Below are 17,860 nucleotides of genomic sequence, written 5' to 3'. Positions count from 1 at the left end.
AAATAAAATCCGCTCAGCCACAGTGTCGGGCAGGCATTCAGTCCTTCTCAAATCTGCTTAATCCAAGGCACAAGGCCATCACAGAGACCCTTTGGGCACACACATGTCCTCACATTCACACTGGGAACAACCTAACCAGCCTAACTTGAATGTCTCTGAGAATGTGGAACCCCATCCCCTGCAGACATGGGGTGAACACGCAAAACAGTGGACTCAAAGAACTGAGACTCCTTCACTTTCTTCACATTTTGCTATGTTGCAGTCTTGTGTTTAATTTATTTTTCAAGCAACACTCAAGAATGACAGAGCAAAATCAGGATTTTGGAAGTTTTTGCAAATGTATTTAAAATAAAAAAACTTGTACTTGACCCTTTACTCAATACTTAGTCGAAGTCCCTGCAGCCTGGTCATGTGGCTGAGATGTTTCTATGCCTTGTATGGGGAGTCCAGCTGTGGTCAGTTCAAGGAAGGGCACACACGGGGCTAAAGAAGATGCTGGACTTCCCACATTCAGTTGCATTCCTACTGAAGTCAGCTGAATGCTCAGACAGGTGAACCTCATTGAGCTAATCCTGGGACTTCTTTGTCTTCTGTTTTAGATAGATAGATAGATAGATAGATAGATAGATAGATAGATAGATAGATAGATAGATAGATAGATAGATAGATAGATAGATAGATAGATAGATAGATAGATAGATAGATAGATAGATAGATACTTTATTAATCCCAAGAGGAAATTCACATAATCCAGCAGCAGTATACTGATACAAAGAAACAATATTAATGCATTTTCAGCTCATTGAGGCATTTGGAGATGGTAAGGAGTGCAACATGGACACCCAGCATGACAGATGTACACACACACACACAAAATGGCTGAGCAGCAGGGAGAAAAACCCCAGACACTTAGCGGTGTTGGAGGAATGTAACAGTGCAGAAAACGTGCCAGCCCGATTATAGCCGTCCACATCGTTGTTTGGTTAAGCCTGAGTCAGTGGGCTCTTTCCTGCAGATGACTGCGTTGTCCTACTGCTACTCACGCCATCTGTTACATCCTATTCAATAAATGTGAGGGCAAATGGCAAAGGAGTTAAGAGTCAGAACTGGAAATTAATGCAGAGCAACCGATTAACAACGGGCACACACACACACACACACTTGCTTTCACGTATACTGAAGACCACTAAAAGGTACCTTCTAAATACATCAATATAGTGCATTGCTCCCAGACGTCTACAACATGAGTAAATACAGATCGCTGTAGGTAAGAAGTTATTAAATGGAGGTGTTTGGAAGTCTTTCTGAAAATGACCAGAGTAACACTTTGAAACATTCACAAATTGCTGATTAATATTTTTTAATATGAATGAGCAGCAACATGAGTACAGAAAAAAAAAAAAAATCAAGGGATTTATTGTCTCTGGTGCAGTGGGCCACATACAATCCAACTGTTACTATGAAAGCAGGCAACCTAGTAGATGTGTTAATGACAAACGTGGACTTTAAGAATAGCTGCTTATTTTAAGGCAAAGCAATTTCACAATTAAATGTTTCTCGTCATGGATATGAAACTGCTTGCTTCTGCACCAGTTACTACAATTAACTAAAGGGCTGGAAATCACAATTTATTGCAATGATTTGCATCTGTTCATCCACTTCTATAATTGCTTTTAATAATTTTCAATTATGAAGAGGCTGCTCACAACTACAGTGCCTATATAAAAAAAAAAAGTGTTCACCCCTTGAAGTTTTCACATTTTATTATTATACAACATTGAAGTGTGGATTGAACTGGGAATTTTGAGCATTGATCAAAGCAAAGACTCTCCAGATTAAAGTGAAAACAGATCTCTGCAAAGTGGTCTAAATTGACTACAAATACAGGGTGACACAGAAAAACGGGAACTTTTGAAAACCCCAATAAAAATAGAGAAGAAATCCAACAAAAAAAATTTCATTGACAGCAATTGAACCACTACAACTTGCCTTTTAAGAGACAGAAATCCAAATTATCAGTGTCTGAAAATGACGTCCTGTAGATGGCGCCCTCCTGCACGTATGCATTCTTCCAATCTGCCGTGAGCTCCAAACGCGTACAGCTTCGATATTCTGTGGAGTACGAGCACTTCTCGGGCGTCCTGTCGGATTCTTTTTTAGAGCAGATCCAGTCTCTTCAAAGTTTTTAATCCAAGTTTTTATCGCGTGTTTCGAGGGAACCCGACCATGACGCCCTAAGTTGAAAAAACGTCGCACCTTCCAAACTATCGTTGTTTTTTATGGCGAAAGCACGCTGTTGACCGTTCCACTGATTACTAAACGGCGAGATTGTTTACAGCTCAAGGTCCCTTGCCAACCGTACATGGCTGCCACTACGTATTTCAAAAGTTCCCGTTTTTATGTGTCACCCTGTACAAAACATTAATTGACCGATGAGATATTCACCCCGTTTAAGTCAGTATTCAATAGACGTAACTTTGTCAGCCATGACAGCCTGGAGTCTGTGAGCACAGGTCTCTTTCTCAATTGGCATTGCACTCTCCACTCTGCCATTCCCCACTTCTACTTTGGCAACCTGCACAAGCTCTGTCAGGCCTCATGGTGCCCGTGAGTAAGCAGCCTCTGCCAAGTCCAGCCACACCACCTCAATTAGAAAGATACCTGGAACTCAATCACTCCAGGGGCCTCATGTATAAACGGTGCGTACGCACAGAAATGTTGCGTAAGAACTTTTCCACGTTCAAATCGCGATGTATAAAACCTACACTTGGCGTAAAGCCACGCACTTTTCCACGGTACCTCATGCCTTGTCGTACGCAAGTTCTCCGCTCGGTTTTGCAGACTGGTGGCACCCAGCTTTATAAATACACTGAAACTAACCGCATATTGTTTATTAGTGTAACGCATCTGATTGTAATTAACTTGTAACAATATAATGGTCCAGGGAGTAGCCATAGTATTCCAAATACCATAACTGTTTAGCGTTGTTACTCTCACTGCACCTTCTTCTTCATTTTCTTCTTTCAGCTGCTCCCTTTAAGGGTTCCCACAGCAGATCATCGTTTTCCATATTACTCTCACTGCACCACTCGGAGTATTTATATCACTGTGTGTGAATCACAGCAGCAGCTGATCGGAAAGAGAATTATCGGTATACAGCTTCAAACACACGCTGTCTCAGCCACTGCAAAACGTTTTAAAGCCTTTCCTGTACGGACCTCGCGGTTCAGAAACAGTTTCATCCCAAGAACTGTAAACGTACTCAATCAATTGCTCCTTGTAGAACTGTTTGTACTTATAAGTATAATCACCCCACTGTAAACTTGCACTACAGTTATAATATCTCACAACCTGAGCCACTTTATAAAGCGCGTATTTACATATGATGATGGCAATATATTGTGTAACGTGCAGGCAATGCTTTCTAGCCTTGTCTGAGGGCGAAGGAGGACTGGAAGGGGAGGTTTCTAATTGAGAGGGGCGGACACACCTTGTGGGGGGTGTTTTCTTGTTTTGGGGGTGTGTTGGGGGTTCGTGGTGGGTGCTGGGAGTGAGTGGATTTCCGGAGTCAAGGAGATTGCCCCATTTACTTTTGTATACGACCAATTTAACTAAAATAAAACTGAAGAGGCCCTGACAGCTGCGAGTGCTCCTGTTATTATTTACCCAGAGCGCTACAATATTGAATATAAAACAGAAAGAGAAAATAACAACACAGCTAAAAACGCAGCCACAAATTTCGGCAAAAGTGAAATGCTTGTGTCATGAGGACGAGGTGGCTATGCAGTGTCTGCAACGGAAGTGGGCATCCACCGTACATAAGCTACCTTACTGACGGCGGGCTTAAGGAGCCACCGATTCTTCCTCTGCCCAGTGCCACCACAAGCCTAGAGCCGCCCCTGAGTACTGCTGCAATAAATTATTTCATCAAGTGAAACCCATGTTTAATAACGTGCTTTAACTCCTATCATCATAAAAATGACATCACGTATACATCTCAGTATTTTAGTTATTCAGAGAGCTGTAATATCACAAATGTAATGGACTCTGTGTGTCCAGTTGGAGGAAGAGAGCCAGTTTAAAAAGCAAGTAGTGATTCACACACATAGATCACATACGAGTAGAAGATCAAATACAAAACAAAGCATTGAACGTGCTACTTTAATTACGATGTAATTTTGAGAAACTGGTTAATTAAACGATTTTAAGATGAAGTTTATAATGTTCTACTAAATGACAAAATAAACTACGTGATTAAAGTGGAAATGTCGAGATTGAAGTTGATATTTCGTGCTTTTTCCCCACTGTGTGCCTTTTTTCTCTGTACCTAATAAGCTTTCATATGACACTCAGACGGTGGGCTACAACTCGGCTTTCCACGGCGACTTTGATATGTGACTTCTTTTATTTCCGGCACTGTGTGATTTTGTGAACGTGAGCTTTCAAGTTTCCCCAACACGCTATGTCACTCGATCAACTTCCTTTTGTTGATTATACCGCGGTTTATTTGAACAAATAGTATGTTTTTCCTTTGCCTCCACTTGGTATTCGCTGAAATTCTTATATTTCCCCCGTGCTTTTCCCATTGTCTTTTCACAGAAGGCTGCGCTTAAGGGCGATTTATAATGATTTGCATATTCAAAGAGGCGTAATTCTGGGAGGATTTGGGCGTTACATAATGCGCGTGCACGAGCGTTAGTTTTCACGCTGATCGGGATTTATGTAGCGGAAGAACATGGAAGTTGGAGTACGCACAGATTCCTGCATCTGGATTTTTCTGTGCGTAAGCACATTTCGTCTTTTGTGCTTACGCCATGTTATAGTGCGAGTTCTACGCACGGCGTTATACATGAGGCCCCTGGTCATTAGCATTGCTCTTCTTCTGCTACTTTCGGTTGCTATCTTACTGACCATTGCATGTTTTTCCAATGCTTTTATGCCAGACATTGTAACCTTTTGATTTTGTCAGCTTCAGATATAGATTTTTCTTTGCATCTCTGCCTCTGAAGCCAGCATCAGAGATTCATATTTTCTCTATTGCAGAAGCCAACTGAGGACCTCTAAGGAGTTTGTTCCTCACATTACACACTATTACATCCTTAACCTATCATGCAATTGTGCTTCCACTTCTTTGTCCGTTCTGGTTTGATGCAATTTGTCCTCTTCTCTCAAGTCACCTTTTACATAAATCTTCAGTTTATTGACAATCTACCACATGGAATAGATAGATAGATAGATAGATAGATAGATAGATAATGCATTATATTATAGATAGATAGATAGTAAGATAGATAGATAGGATAGATACTTGATTAATCCCACGGGGAAATGCACATAATCCAGCAGCAGTATACTGATACAAAGAAACAATATTAAATTAAATGGTAATAAAAATGAAAAATAAATAAATAAATAAAAAAGCAGATAATAACTTTGAGTAACGTTAGCATTTACTCCCCCGGGTGGAATTGAAGAGTCGCATAGTGTCGGGTCTCCTCAGGCTGTCAGTGGAGCCTTCATTCTACAACAAAGAAGCCACCACTTTGGGCATTTTGAACCCGGGACTGAACCTTTGGAACGCGAATATCTTGCCACCCAAGTAAAAAGAGTAAAAAGTTTTAGCAGTGCTAATGCAATTACAAAGGTTTCTCTAATAACCAATTAGCATTTACACATACAGTAACTAACTCCAGTCCTATGTGAATAATAAATTAAAAAAAACAGTAATTTCAGACAGTAAATAGACATTAGAAACACTAATAATGCCTTGGGTAGATTTTAAAATCATTATAATAGTATTTTGTTAAAAAAAGTTATCAATTTCTATCAAAAACATGACATTTTCTATGTCCAAAGTTTTCACTGCTACTGTATAACCTAGCATCCCATTTAGCCATATCGATGTCTTTTGTCCACTGTCTGAATGTATACAGTTTAGTGTTAAGTCCACTGTGACTCCAAGTTCAGATCCCCTATTGTGTGATGAAATCTAACATTTTTACTTCCTACATGTAATACTGTACATCTGTAACAAATCTGGCCAAGCCTTTATGCCGTCCAAATCCCTTTGTAATAATTTAACCGATTCTACATTGTCCATCTATTTTGGCACCATCTGCAGCCTTAACCAGCTTATTGATAATATTCTTGTGCAGATTATTTATGCATATTTAAAAGAGCAGTGGCCTCTGCCCAGACCCCTGAGGGACACCACTTTTTAACATCACCTAATTCTGAAAAAGTTCTCTTTGCTCTCCTTTGATTCCTGTGTTTGGGCCAATGTTGTACCCACCTACACATCGCGCCCTGAACTCCTTTTAACTTGAGTTGTAATTACCCTTCTGCAAAAAAGACACAGCAGCTTTAGAAGATGAGCAATGAAGAGCAACATTACACATCCTGGGTCTGAGGGGCCTGTCCTAATCTGCAGGGTTCAGGAATATTGAACGTCTTTATTCATGGGCACAGAAGGCTATGTGTTGAACTAATTGAATTCGTCAGCATTCTTAAAGGTTCTTTCATTTAATGCGTCACATACACTCGCCTAAAGGATTATTAGGAGCACCTGTTCAATTTGTCATTAATGCAATTATCTAATCAACCAATCACATGGCAGTTGCTTCAATGCATTTAGGGGTGTGGTCCTGGTCAAGACAATCTCCTGAACTCCAAACTGAATGTCAGAATGGCAAAGAAAGGTGATTTAAGCAATTTTGAGCGTGGCATGGTTGTTGGTGCCAGACGGGCCGGTCTGAGTATTTCACAATCTGCTCAGTTACTGGGATTTTCACGCACAACCATTTCTAGGGTTTACAAAGAATGGTGTGAAAAGGGAAAAACATCCAGTATGCGGCAGTCCTGTGGGCGAAAATGCCTTGTTGATGCTAGAGGTCAGAGGAGAATGAATGGGCCGACTGATTCAAGCTGATAGAAGAGCAACTTTGACTGAAATAACCACTCGTTACAACCGAGGTCTGCAGCAAAGCATTTGTGAAGCCACAACACGCACAACCTTGAGGCGGATGGGCTACAACAGCAGAAGACCCCACCGGGTACCACTCATCTCCACTACAAATAGGAAAAAGGGGCTACAATTTGCACAAGCTCACCAAAATTGGACAGTTGAAGACTGGAAAAATGTCGCCTGGTCTGATGAGTCTCGATTTCTGTCTCGAGTCAGTATTTGGCGTAAACAGAATGAGAACATGGATCCATCATGCCTTGTTACCACTGTGCAGGCTCCTGGTGGTGGTGTAATGGTGTTGGGGATGTTTTCTTGGCACACTTTAGGCCCCTTAGTGCCAATTGGGCATCGTTTAAATGCCACGGGCTACCTGAGCATTGTTTCTGACCATGTCCATCCCTTCATGACCACCATGTACCCATCCTCTGATGGCTACTTCCAGCAGGATAATGCACCATGTCACAAAGCTCGAATCATTTCAAATTGGTTTCTTGAACATGACAATGAGTTCTCTGTACTAAAATGGCCCCCACAGTCACCAGATCTTAACCCAATAGAGCATCTTTGGGATGTGGTGGAACGGGAGCTTCGTGCCCTGGATGTGCATCCCACAAATCTCCATCAACTGCAAGATGCTATCCTATCAATATGGGCCAACATTTCTAAAGAATGCTTTCAGCACCTTGTTGAATCAATGCCACGTAGAATGAAGGCAGTTCTGAAGGCGAAAGGGGGTCACACACCGTATTAGTATGGTGGTCCTAATAATCCTTTAGGTGAGCGTGCCTAAAGACACTGGTGGAAGTAAGGAGAAGTTAATTTAAGCAAAGGCCAGGAAGCATGTCTTGGCACCATATCTTAAGATGGTACTGCTCCATGTCATAAGGCAAATTTCATTTCTTTATAACATATGTTCTATTGTCCATGTGTTAATTTACTACCCAGCTTATCAAATTCAGGGTCTCTAATAAGAGGTACATGTCATGGCAGCTCAGGTGTAAGCTAGGAAACAACTTTGGCTAGGGGAGCCCAATTCATGTCTTTGTGATATGGATGGAAGAACCCCCCCCCACCAAACACACACATAGGGAGAATGTGCCAACTCCACATAGGCAATGGCCATGCCAGTGTTTGAACCCAGGAGCTTCAAGACTGCACCATCACACCACATGCCCTTTGTACTGTACATACTGTAATCTTGTCAGCTAGCGTGAACGACATTCACTTTGGTCATTTTGATTGGAGCTATCTAACATTTTAGAGGATTTTTATAACGGGAGGAGGTCGAGGGTCTTCAGTGATGTGCAAAAGTTGAGTGAAGTGCACAATCAAATGGCAGTATAAATGCCCCTTCTAAGCAGATATTTTCTCAACAGCATTATTTGCTACTCCTTCACACTGTGCTCTGCCATTCTTTGGTGTTTAGGCAGAAGACGCTCAAGTAAGCAGGCTCATATTAGCGTTGCTCTATAACTAAGCTCCACTTGATCTTTCCATTTGTTTGCCGTACCATTCCGATTGCTGGCTTCCTGGCCATTTCACTAAAATACTTTTATCTCAGGTGGAAAGGTCAGCAAAAAGAGTAAACAGACAGCGGTATAAGAAAGTAGCAGCAGCTCTCAAACAGCAGGCTGCACAGAGAGGAGAGAAACACAGACAAGAGGTCTGACCCGGGGACATTGGAGCCATCAAGAAACACAGGTCAGCTTTCCATTACTTCTCTACTTTAGATCTTTTCCAAAAATTCTCCCAGGGGCCATACAAGGTTCTACCTAGATTATGAAATGTCTTTTGTTGTGATATGTTGTAATAATTGTAGTTCTAGCATTTTCATGTGTACAGAAAACAGTGAACGCCTTACTTTCACGTCTGACCGAAATGCAATACCATCATCACTCCAACACCTTGACAAACAAGAAATAATGCATTAAAATATGCAATTTTTACTTTACTTAAGAAAACACACAAATCAGCTTATCTGATGACCTCTTTGTCTATTTCCATTGCGTGGAATCTTTTAAGAAAGAGACGTTTTCTGCGATTCCCTGAGCTGGTGTTTCTACTCTCCCCAGCAGACCACAGTATAAAACAGTACACTGGCCACTGGGAGAACCTTTCCAGAAGACCACAGCATCCATCCATTTTCCAACCCGCTATATCCTAACTACAGGGTCACGGGGGTCTGCTGGAGCCAATCCCAGCCAACACAGGGCACAAGGCAGGAACCAATCCTGGGCAGGGTGCCAACCCACCGCAGGACACACAAACACACACACCAAGCACACACTAGGGCCGATTTAGAATCGCCAGTCCACCTAACCTGCATGTCTTTGGACTGTGGGAGGAAACCGGAGCGCTTATATAGTACTATTTATACGTCTGTATTGGTCTAATGTGTTTTTATTGATTTGTTTTTTTAAATATTCTGTCTGTCTATAATACAGGGAGTGCAGAATTATTAGGCAAGTTGTATTTTTGAGGATTCATTTTAATATGGAACAAACACAGTGCTATCAGTCAATCCAAAATGTTAATAAACCTGAAACCTGAATGTTTCACAACGGAAATGTGAGTGTGAACATCATCAGGGGAATACATATGTGCGCACAATTATTAGGCAACTATTAGTGTGCAGATTTATTATGCAACTAAAGGAAAAATGAAAATTTTCCCATCTCACTTGTTTATTTTCATCTGTTATAGTGAGAATAATAAACAAACACCTCAAAATTTACAAATAAACATCTCTGACATTTCAAAAAAAAAATCAATCAATCAATGACCAATAGAGCCACCCTTCTTTCCAATAACAGTCATAAGCCTTTCTTTCCATTCATGGAGTCTGTCAGTTTCTTGATCTGTTGACGATCAGCTTTTGTGGAGCAGTGACTACAGCCTCCCAGACACTCTTCAGAGAGGTGTATTGTTTTTCTCCCCCGTAAATCTAGCGTTTAAGAAGTGCCCACAAGTTCTCGATAGGGTTTAGGTCAGATGAGGAAGGGGGGCCATGTCATTATTCCTTCATCTTTAAGGCCTTTACTGGCTGGCCACGCAGTGGAGAACTTCGATGCAAGTGATGGAGCATTGGCCTGCATAAAAATCATGGTCTTCTTCCTTTATCACTGTTTGAAGAAAGTGTCTTCGAAAAACTGGCAGTAGGTTTGGGAGTTGATTTTGAGTTCATCTTCAATGCAAAAGGTCCAACTAGCTCATCTTTAAAAATACCAGCTCATACCAGTACCCCACCTCCACGTTGGAGTGGAGCTCTGTGCCCATTACTGATCCACAGGTCCATCCATCTGGTCCATCAAGAGTCACTCTCATCTCATCGGTCCATAAAACCTTTGAAAAAATCTGTCTTCAGATATTTCTTGGCCCAGTTTTGACGTTTCAACTTATGTTTCTTGTTCAGTGGTGGTTGGGTTTCAGCCCTCCTTACCTTGGCCATGTCTTTGAGCACTGAACACCTTGTACTTCTGGGCACTCCAGGTAGGTTGCAGCTCTGGAATATGAAAGTACTGGAGGATAATGGGTTCCTGGTAGCTTCACGTTTGATTCTTCTCAAATCTTTGGCAGCTAATTTGCGTCTTTTGTTCTCAACACGTTTCTTGCGACCCTGTTGACTATTTGCAACAAAATGTTTGATGGTTCTGTGATCACACACCAATATCTTAGCAATTCCAAAAGTGCTGCATCCCTCTGAAAGACTTTTTACAATTTTTGACTTTTCAGAGTCAGTTAAATGTCTTTTTTGGCCCATTTTGCCCGAGGAAAACTAGCTGCCTAATAATTCTGCACACCTTGATATAGGGTGTTGATCTCCTTAGGCCACACCCTCCCTCATTACACAAATACACATCACCTGACGTGCTTAAATCCAATAAGCATTCAAGTTAATACAGCTTGGAGTTGGAATATACGCATTAAAAATGATGATATGGTCAAAATACTCACTTGCCTAATAATTGTGCACACAGTGTAATGTAATACTATTCAGCACCTATCAATCCTATATAGTACAGCTCCTTACCTACTTTAAATCTGCCTTTATGGTAGCCATAATGGAGTGATAGAGAGTCTCCTACAGCTTGTCACACACATTCAAGGATATGAATCTCCTCCAAAAGAAGATCACCCATATTAGTCTACTACGGTTCAGATGGAGTCCAGGTATTAGAAGTGATCTCAGGGGCTCAATGGCATACCAAGATCAATGGTAGTAGCAGTTCTGTCACATGTACAAGGTATAGTGAAATAACACGTCCAACCAACATGTCATCACTCTCCACCATCACTTTTTCCCCAGTTAACTGATCATCCCAAACCATTTTAAAATTATTTTAGCATCTCTTGCTGATTACTTCATTCTTAAAAACTTTTTTTTTTGCTCTCTAGAGAAGCAGTGTCCATCAACTACTTTGTCTTTGTAATGTTTATCATCAGGTTGTCCTATTTACTCCACGTGACAAAATTCTTCACCACCTTGCTGAACACACAATGGAGGACTCATTTAAAAACTTTTGCAGATAACAAAAATGGTAGTTGTACTTAAAATTGGTGTAGAGCATGAAATAAAATGGACAATCAAGTACTGAATTGAACTTGGGGGAGAAAGAAAAAAAAAAAAAAAACCACACACACATCCAGGATTAGCCTGGTCTATTGGTCAACTTTGCTTGAATAAACATCTACAGTGGGATGCAAAAGTTTGGGCACCCTTGTTAATAGTTATTTTCCTGTATAAATCATTGGTTGTAACAATAAATGTCAGTTAAATATATCATATAGGAGACGCACACGTGATATTTGAGAAGTGAAATGAAGTTTATTGGATTTACAGAAAGTGTGCAATAATTGTTCAAACAAAATCAGGCAGGTGCATAAATTTGGGCACCACAAAAAAGAAATGAAATCAATATTTAGTAGATCCGCCTTTTGCAGAAATTACAGCCTCTAAACGCTTCCTGTAGGTTCCAATGAGAGTCTGGATTGTGGTTGAAGGTATTTTGGACCATTCCTCTTTACAAAACATCTCTAGTTCATTCAGGTTTGATGGCTTCCGAGCATGGACAGCTCTCTTTAACTCACACCACAGATTTTCAATTATATTCAGGTCTGGGGACTGAGATGGCCATTCCAGAACGTTGTACTTGTTCCTCTGCATGAATGCCTTAGTGGATTTTGAGCAGTGTTTCGGGTCGTTGTCTTGTTGAAAGATCCAGCCCCGGCACAGCTTCAGCTTTGTCACTGATTCCTGGACATTGGTCTCCAGAATCTGCTGATACTGAGTGGAATCCATGCGCCCTCAACTTTGACAAGATTCCCAGTCCCTGCACTGGCCACACAGCCCCACAGCATGATGGAACCACCACCATATTTGACTGTAGGTAGCAGGTGTTTTTCTTGGAATGCTTTTTCCTCCGTGTATAACGCCCCTTGTTATGCCCAAATAACTCCATTTTAGTTTCATCAGTCCACAGCACCTTATTCCAAAATGAAGCTGGCTTGTCCAAATGTGCTTGAGCAGACCTCAAGCGGCTCTGTTTGTGCTTCCTCTGCATCACTCTCGCATACAGCATCTCCTTGTGTAAAGTGCGAATGGTTGAACGATGCACAGTGACTCCATCTGCTGCAAGATGATGTTGTAGGTCTTTGGTGCTGGTCTGTGGGTTGACTCTGACTGTTCTCACCATTCGTCGCTTCTGTCTATCCGAAATCTTTCTTGGTCTGCCACTTCGAGCCTTAACTTGAACTGAGCCTGTGGTCTTCCATTTCCTCAATATGTTCCTAACTGTGGAAACAGACAGCTTCAATCTCTGGGACAGCTTTCTGTATCCTTCCACTAAACCATGATGGTGAACAATCTTTGTCTTCAGGTCATTTGAGAGTTGTTTTGTGACCCCCATGTTGCTACTCTTCAGAGAAAATGAAAGGAGGAGGGAAACTTACAATTGACCCAATTAAATACTCGGATTCACCTGTGTATGTAGGTCAGGGGTCACTGAGCTTACCAAGCCAATTGGAGTTCCAATAATTAGTTCTAAAAGTTTGGGAATCAATAAAATGACAACGGTGCCCAAATTTATGCACCTGCCTGATTTTGTTTGAACAATTATTGCACACTTTCTGTAAATCCAATAAACTTCATTTCACTTCTCAAATATCACTGTGTGTGTCTCCTATATGATATATTTAACTGACATTTTTATCGTAACAACCAACGATTTATACAGGAAAATAATGACTATTAACAAGGTTGCCCAAACTTTTGCATCCCACTGTATATCCTAAACTGTATCGCCCTAAAAGTTAATAGATGGATAATTAAGTTAAGTTGAAAGCAACTAGGATTCCAAAGTGGTTACTACTACCATTTCCCAGACTGGGTGTGATCACAGTCTATGTGGAGTCTAGCATTTGCATGCGCTCCCCATTTCCCAGGAAGATTTTTATTTTTATAATTCAAAGACATTTGTGTTATGTGGATTTCCAATTCTAAATTATGCCTGAATGAGTGGATAGCCCATACAGGGTTGCACTCTTGCCTTGTTCCCTATGCTGGCGAATGGCCTCAGACAACCCTAAGATTGGACTAACAAAGTTCGGTAACTGAACAGATGAATAAAACTTGACCAGAGGTAACATGTTTCATCTTCTACAGATTTCTTTGGGTTTAGCAGCTTCCCATTTTACCATGCTACTCCGGATTGCTGTGTGCGGATTCTTCTTCCTCTGTGTACTATCACTAGGAATGGAGCGAGCAGAAGCTGGTTCAAGTTTTCTTAGCCCTTCAAGTTACACACCTCAGGTATGTAAAGATGATGGGTCACAAGGCTGCTAGAGCAGTTTACCATGTGGCAAAACCGGTAAGAATATAAGCATCGGACCCTTCAAAACCTATACTGTCAATTACAATGGAGAGTGTCAGCTGCCTATCCTTGCTTTAAGAACTGATCTTGCCCATGCCTACGGAAATGTACTCCACTTTATAAAATCGGATGTAAAATCAGGGATTTTAATTTGCTAACACTGGCGTTGGGCAAATTAGTTCCTAGACCTCGTAATTGAATTCTGGTGATCTCGTATGTGCTTATTTCACCCTTAACTTTTTCTATGCATTTCTCATGTAGGGCAAACCTGCAAAAAAGCCAATCAATAACAAGTTTAACCGTCGAGACCTGGAAAGCCCTCTGCAGTTTTTGGAGAGCCACTTCCAAGAGGAGACTGCCGATAAAGAGTTTACGGTTTGTACAATACAAAATATTCAGAGGACCATGTAAATTGCACTGTGCATGATTTCATGATCACCAATTCACTTCGCAGGTTCGGCTGAGTGTCTCTCATGGCGCCCAGACTACTGAATTGAATTTTAACTAATGACCCCTCCCTCCAGGACATAACTAAGGCTGACATATTTTACTCATCAAAAAAAAATATGTACTTTAAATACATAATTTTAATTAAAAAAAAACACAGTATTTAAAATACTTGTTTTGCCTGTTTTAAGTAGTTATTTGTAATGTCTTATTTTGTTCATATTCTTATTCTTATTGCCTAAAGTCCAAAAACCTTCTAACATTTCAGCTTTTCTAAACATCTTATACATCTGAATTAACAGAGATGACTGTTTCAACAATCAATATATTTCATTACACTTTCACACAATACTCCACCTCACTTTACAGTGAATGCTCTGCTGTCTTGTGATCAATGTTCTCCTGTTCCCTAGCACTTGTAGCCATCTTAAGATGGGCCAAAACCCAGTCCCCAATGTAGGTTTGTTGAACTAGCCACTGGACATGAATTATTATTAGCACCCAGACTGACTGAATGCAGCCTTGCCACCATGATTTGCGTGAATACTGTGCACTGTTAAATTTGGTGCTGATCCTTTTCATATGCTCTCTGGCACATGAACTACAGTTTTCTTGCTATTTATTCATATTTGAAAACACACACTGACAGTGTAAACATAATCCATTATAAACTGGCTACAAAAAACACATTTTTTATATGTGGTCTGGCACATAAATTGCACTTTTATTAATATTTTAAAACCGTGACAATGTAAATAGAATCCATTGTATACTATCTAGAAAAAAAAAACAAAACACTCATTTCACTGGATATCAAAGCCCATGCCCATTTCTATAAACCTGATAAAACGCCGTCAAACTTGCTTACTCTAATTTAGGGTCTCATAATGGCTGGCGCTTACCCTGGCTGCAATTATACTTTAGAAATGTCAAATAACCTTTCTTTCTTTCTTTTTTTTTTTTACAATATATATTTAAATACTAATGATTTGCTTTTTCAGTAATTGTTCAGTTATATAAAGATTAAGAAGAGCTGCACAACTGCACACCAGGCATTACAAATTCATAACCTCTTTGATCCAGATTATCGCAAAATTAAGACTGGCAAACTCTTCAGTATAACGGATCCTCCGTCCAATATTTGTTTGTTTCTTCCCAATGCAGCTCTGTATTGGGCACTAGTCACAAGTGACCGCATAAGCACATATTTACTCAGACAAAGGGAGAGAGTGAAAACTCCACACAGGCAACATAGTTAACCACTGTGCCACCATGCTACTCCTTGCACAATCAGGAGGAAACTGGATGCCACAATTTGAACTCAAACACTAGTTGCAGCAATCACAACATTAAACAATCCATAATGAAAATAACGGAACTAAGTATAAAAACTCGCCATAGCAGGCACAGATGAATACGCATTTTTAACCATTAAAAAAAAAAAAAAAAAGAGTATTTACTGCTATACTTACCTTTGAAGCTGCTCCTGTACTGTAGTATCTGGATTTTTCAAACAGTTTGTGGTCTCTTGCAGTTCAATGCACCTTTTGAAATTGGAATCACAATGTCCGAAAGCCAATTCCTGGAATATGGACACCTTCTGCAGAAACTGCTGGCTGACGTTTTTGGGGATAACACAATAGGTAAAAAAATTCTATCTGCATGCACATGTATACAATGCTCTTAAATCTAATTTCATTATAGTGTATTTTTACACAAGGAAATCTAGTTTTTGAGGAATGGACTACTCACGTACATCTCTCATAAGCAATGCAATATTATTCCAATGTTTAATAGGTTTAGAAATTCAATAGTGTCAGGATCTTCACTAGTCTGCCCAAATATGGCCTTATCCTAGGCAGCCAGCCTCCAACCACCACATGCAGGCTATGGCCTACAAAGCCCTAAAATTAGGCCTTGGCTTTTAAAATTCAGATGTACTCTTAAATGTCCCAAACATGCCCCTCAATGGAGAGGAAAATCAGTAAATATATAGTTGCTTAAAAACCAAGGCCAACAAACCATCTTTATAAAAAAAAAAACAACGGTGAGAGCAGGTCTCCTTCAGAATGGTTTAGCCAAATTATTTAGATAGACTGATACTTTATTAATACCCAAGGGGAAAGTCACATATATCCACATATCAAATTCACTATTACCAAAATGTGGGGGAAAAAAAAAAAAAAAAGTCATGCAAAAACCTCAGTCAAAAATCAGTTAATGTTTAATAATATAAACAAGGCTAAAATTAAAGTAAAATCATATAAATATATTAAGCATTTAAATAATAAAATACTTTAGTCATGAACAAGATTAAAGGTAGCTCATTGCACTCACGCTGTAATAAATTGTAATTGCTGGAGAAGGAATGCTTCACGAAGTTTCCACAACATTTTAGGCAGTCCTACTGACTGATGTGCTTCAGCAGATACGACTAAAATGGGACTTGCCAGAGTGTCCAGGTAACTAACTCTTGCAAATGAACTTGAAACTGTAAACCTATACCACTATTTTTACTGTCTAAAACAATACATGTGCATAGCCATATGCTTTTGATATACTTACTGAAAAACTGTATTTCTTTTCAGATCAATAAATATGAAAATGCAACCCAGAAAGAAGACACAACGGAATGTTAGTTACTAATGTATTCATAGCACCAGCAGTGGAAAAATTTCAATAAAACATTTTGCTTATAAATAAAAATGGTCTTTTCAATGCCATTTAAATTGTTTATATTTTGAATGAACAAATCAGGATCTTTCTAAAGCTGAACAGATTATTACAATTTTGCTAAATACATACTATATTTGAAGATAAATGGTATAAAATTGGCTTGATTACAACTATGTTTCAAATAAAATACAATATTAATGAAAAATAACATTTCTTAAAATAGTTTAAACTGCTTTTAAACAAAATTCTAAATAAATGTCATCTGGAGTTTCTTTGCTGCTGGGATGGATTTATGCTTCTCACACTACATGGGAGGTTTTAGAAAAAAAAATGTCAGTCATTTTCTTCTCTCTCATTATTAAAAATTAATGGGTGTGATATAGTGGCAGAGATTTTTATGCACAAGATATCCTCTTAAATATGAGGAATTAAAGAAGAAAAAAACTCAATTTAAGCAGATAAGTTTCATTCAGCAATTAAACAAAGCAATGTGTATTTTAAAATCTGAATTTCCTGTATACTTCTTTGAAACAACATCTCAGCTGTCTTTTAAACTTACAATGGGGAAAGTGTTATAATTATAATGTCAAATATCTTTTTTTTTTTTACAATATATATTTGCATAATAATGATTTGCTTTTTCAGAAATTTTTCAATTATATAAAGATTAAGAAGAGCTACACAATTGCACACCAGGCATTACAAATTCATAACCTCTTTGATCCAGATTATTGCAAAATTCTTAATATTCACCATGGACAAAAATTTTCGTTAAGAGTGGCAAACACCTTCCAATTTTGTTTCTGCTTCTTCCCCAATGCAGCTGTAATAAGCTTCAGATCCTTGTTAACCTGAATTAGATAAGTAGTAAAGGAAGCTATAGCCCATTCAGATACTTTATATA

At 39.5% G+C, this 17,860-nt stretch overlaps 1 protein-coding gene across 1 annotated transcript; it reads left to right on the top strand.

Moving 5' to 3' along the window:
• The first annotated feature begins 8,619 nt into the window (after window positions 1-8,619).
• LOC120540213 (ghrelin-like) lies at window positions 8,620-16,909 on the top strand. The gene is made up of 5 exons (XM_039770776.1): window positions 8,620-8,665; window positions 13,626-13,772; window positions 14,095-14,208; window positions 15,815-15,923; window positions 16,869-16,909. Exons 2-5 carry the CDS (start codon window positions 13,659-13,661, stop codon window positions 16,874-16,876), a joined length of 345 nt encoding a protein of 114 aa, XP_039626710.1. The 5' UTR covers window positions 8,620-8,665; window positions 13,626-13,658; the 3' UTR covers window positions 16,877-16,909.
• Window positions 16,910-17,860: the final 951 nt, after the last annotated feature.

The sequence above is a fragment of the Polypterus senegalus genome, chromosome 12 (assembly GCF_016835505.1).
Source record: "Polypterus senegalus isolate Bchr_013 chromosome 12, ASM1683550v1, whole genome shotgun sequence".
NCBI classification, from domain to species: Eukaryota; Metazoa; Chordata; class Cladistia; order Polypteriformes; family Polypteridae; genus Polypterus; species Polypterus senegalus.
The sequence above is the reverse complement of the archived record's forward strand: the minus strand, read 5'-3'. Positions and strand labels throughout refer to the sequence as shown.

Excerpts from the sequence above, each read along its gene's own strand:
- LOC120540213 (XM_039770776.1), top strand. The coding sequence starts at position 13,659 with ATGCTACTCCGGATTGCTGTGTGCGGATTCTTCTTCCTCTGTGTACTA. Across the intron at positions 13,773-14,094 it reads CTTCAAGTTACACACCTCAG|GGCAAACCTGCAAAAAAGCC; the intron begins GTATGTAAAGAT and ends TTTCTCATGTAG. Across the intron at positions 14,209-15,814 it reads CTGCCGATAAAGAGTTTACG|TTCAATGCACCTTTTGAAAT; the intron begins GTTTGTACAATA and ends GGTCTCTTGCAG.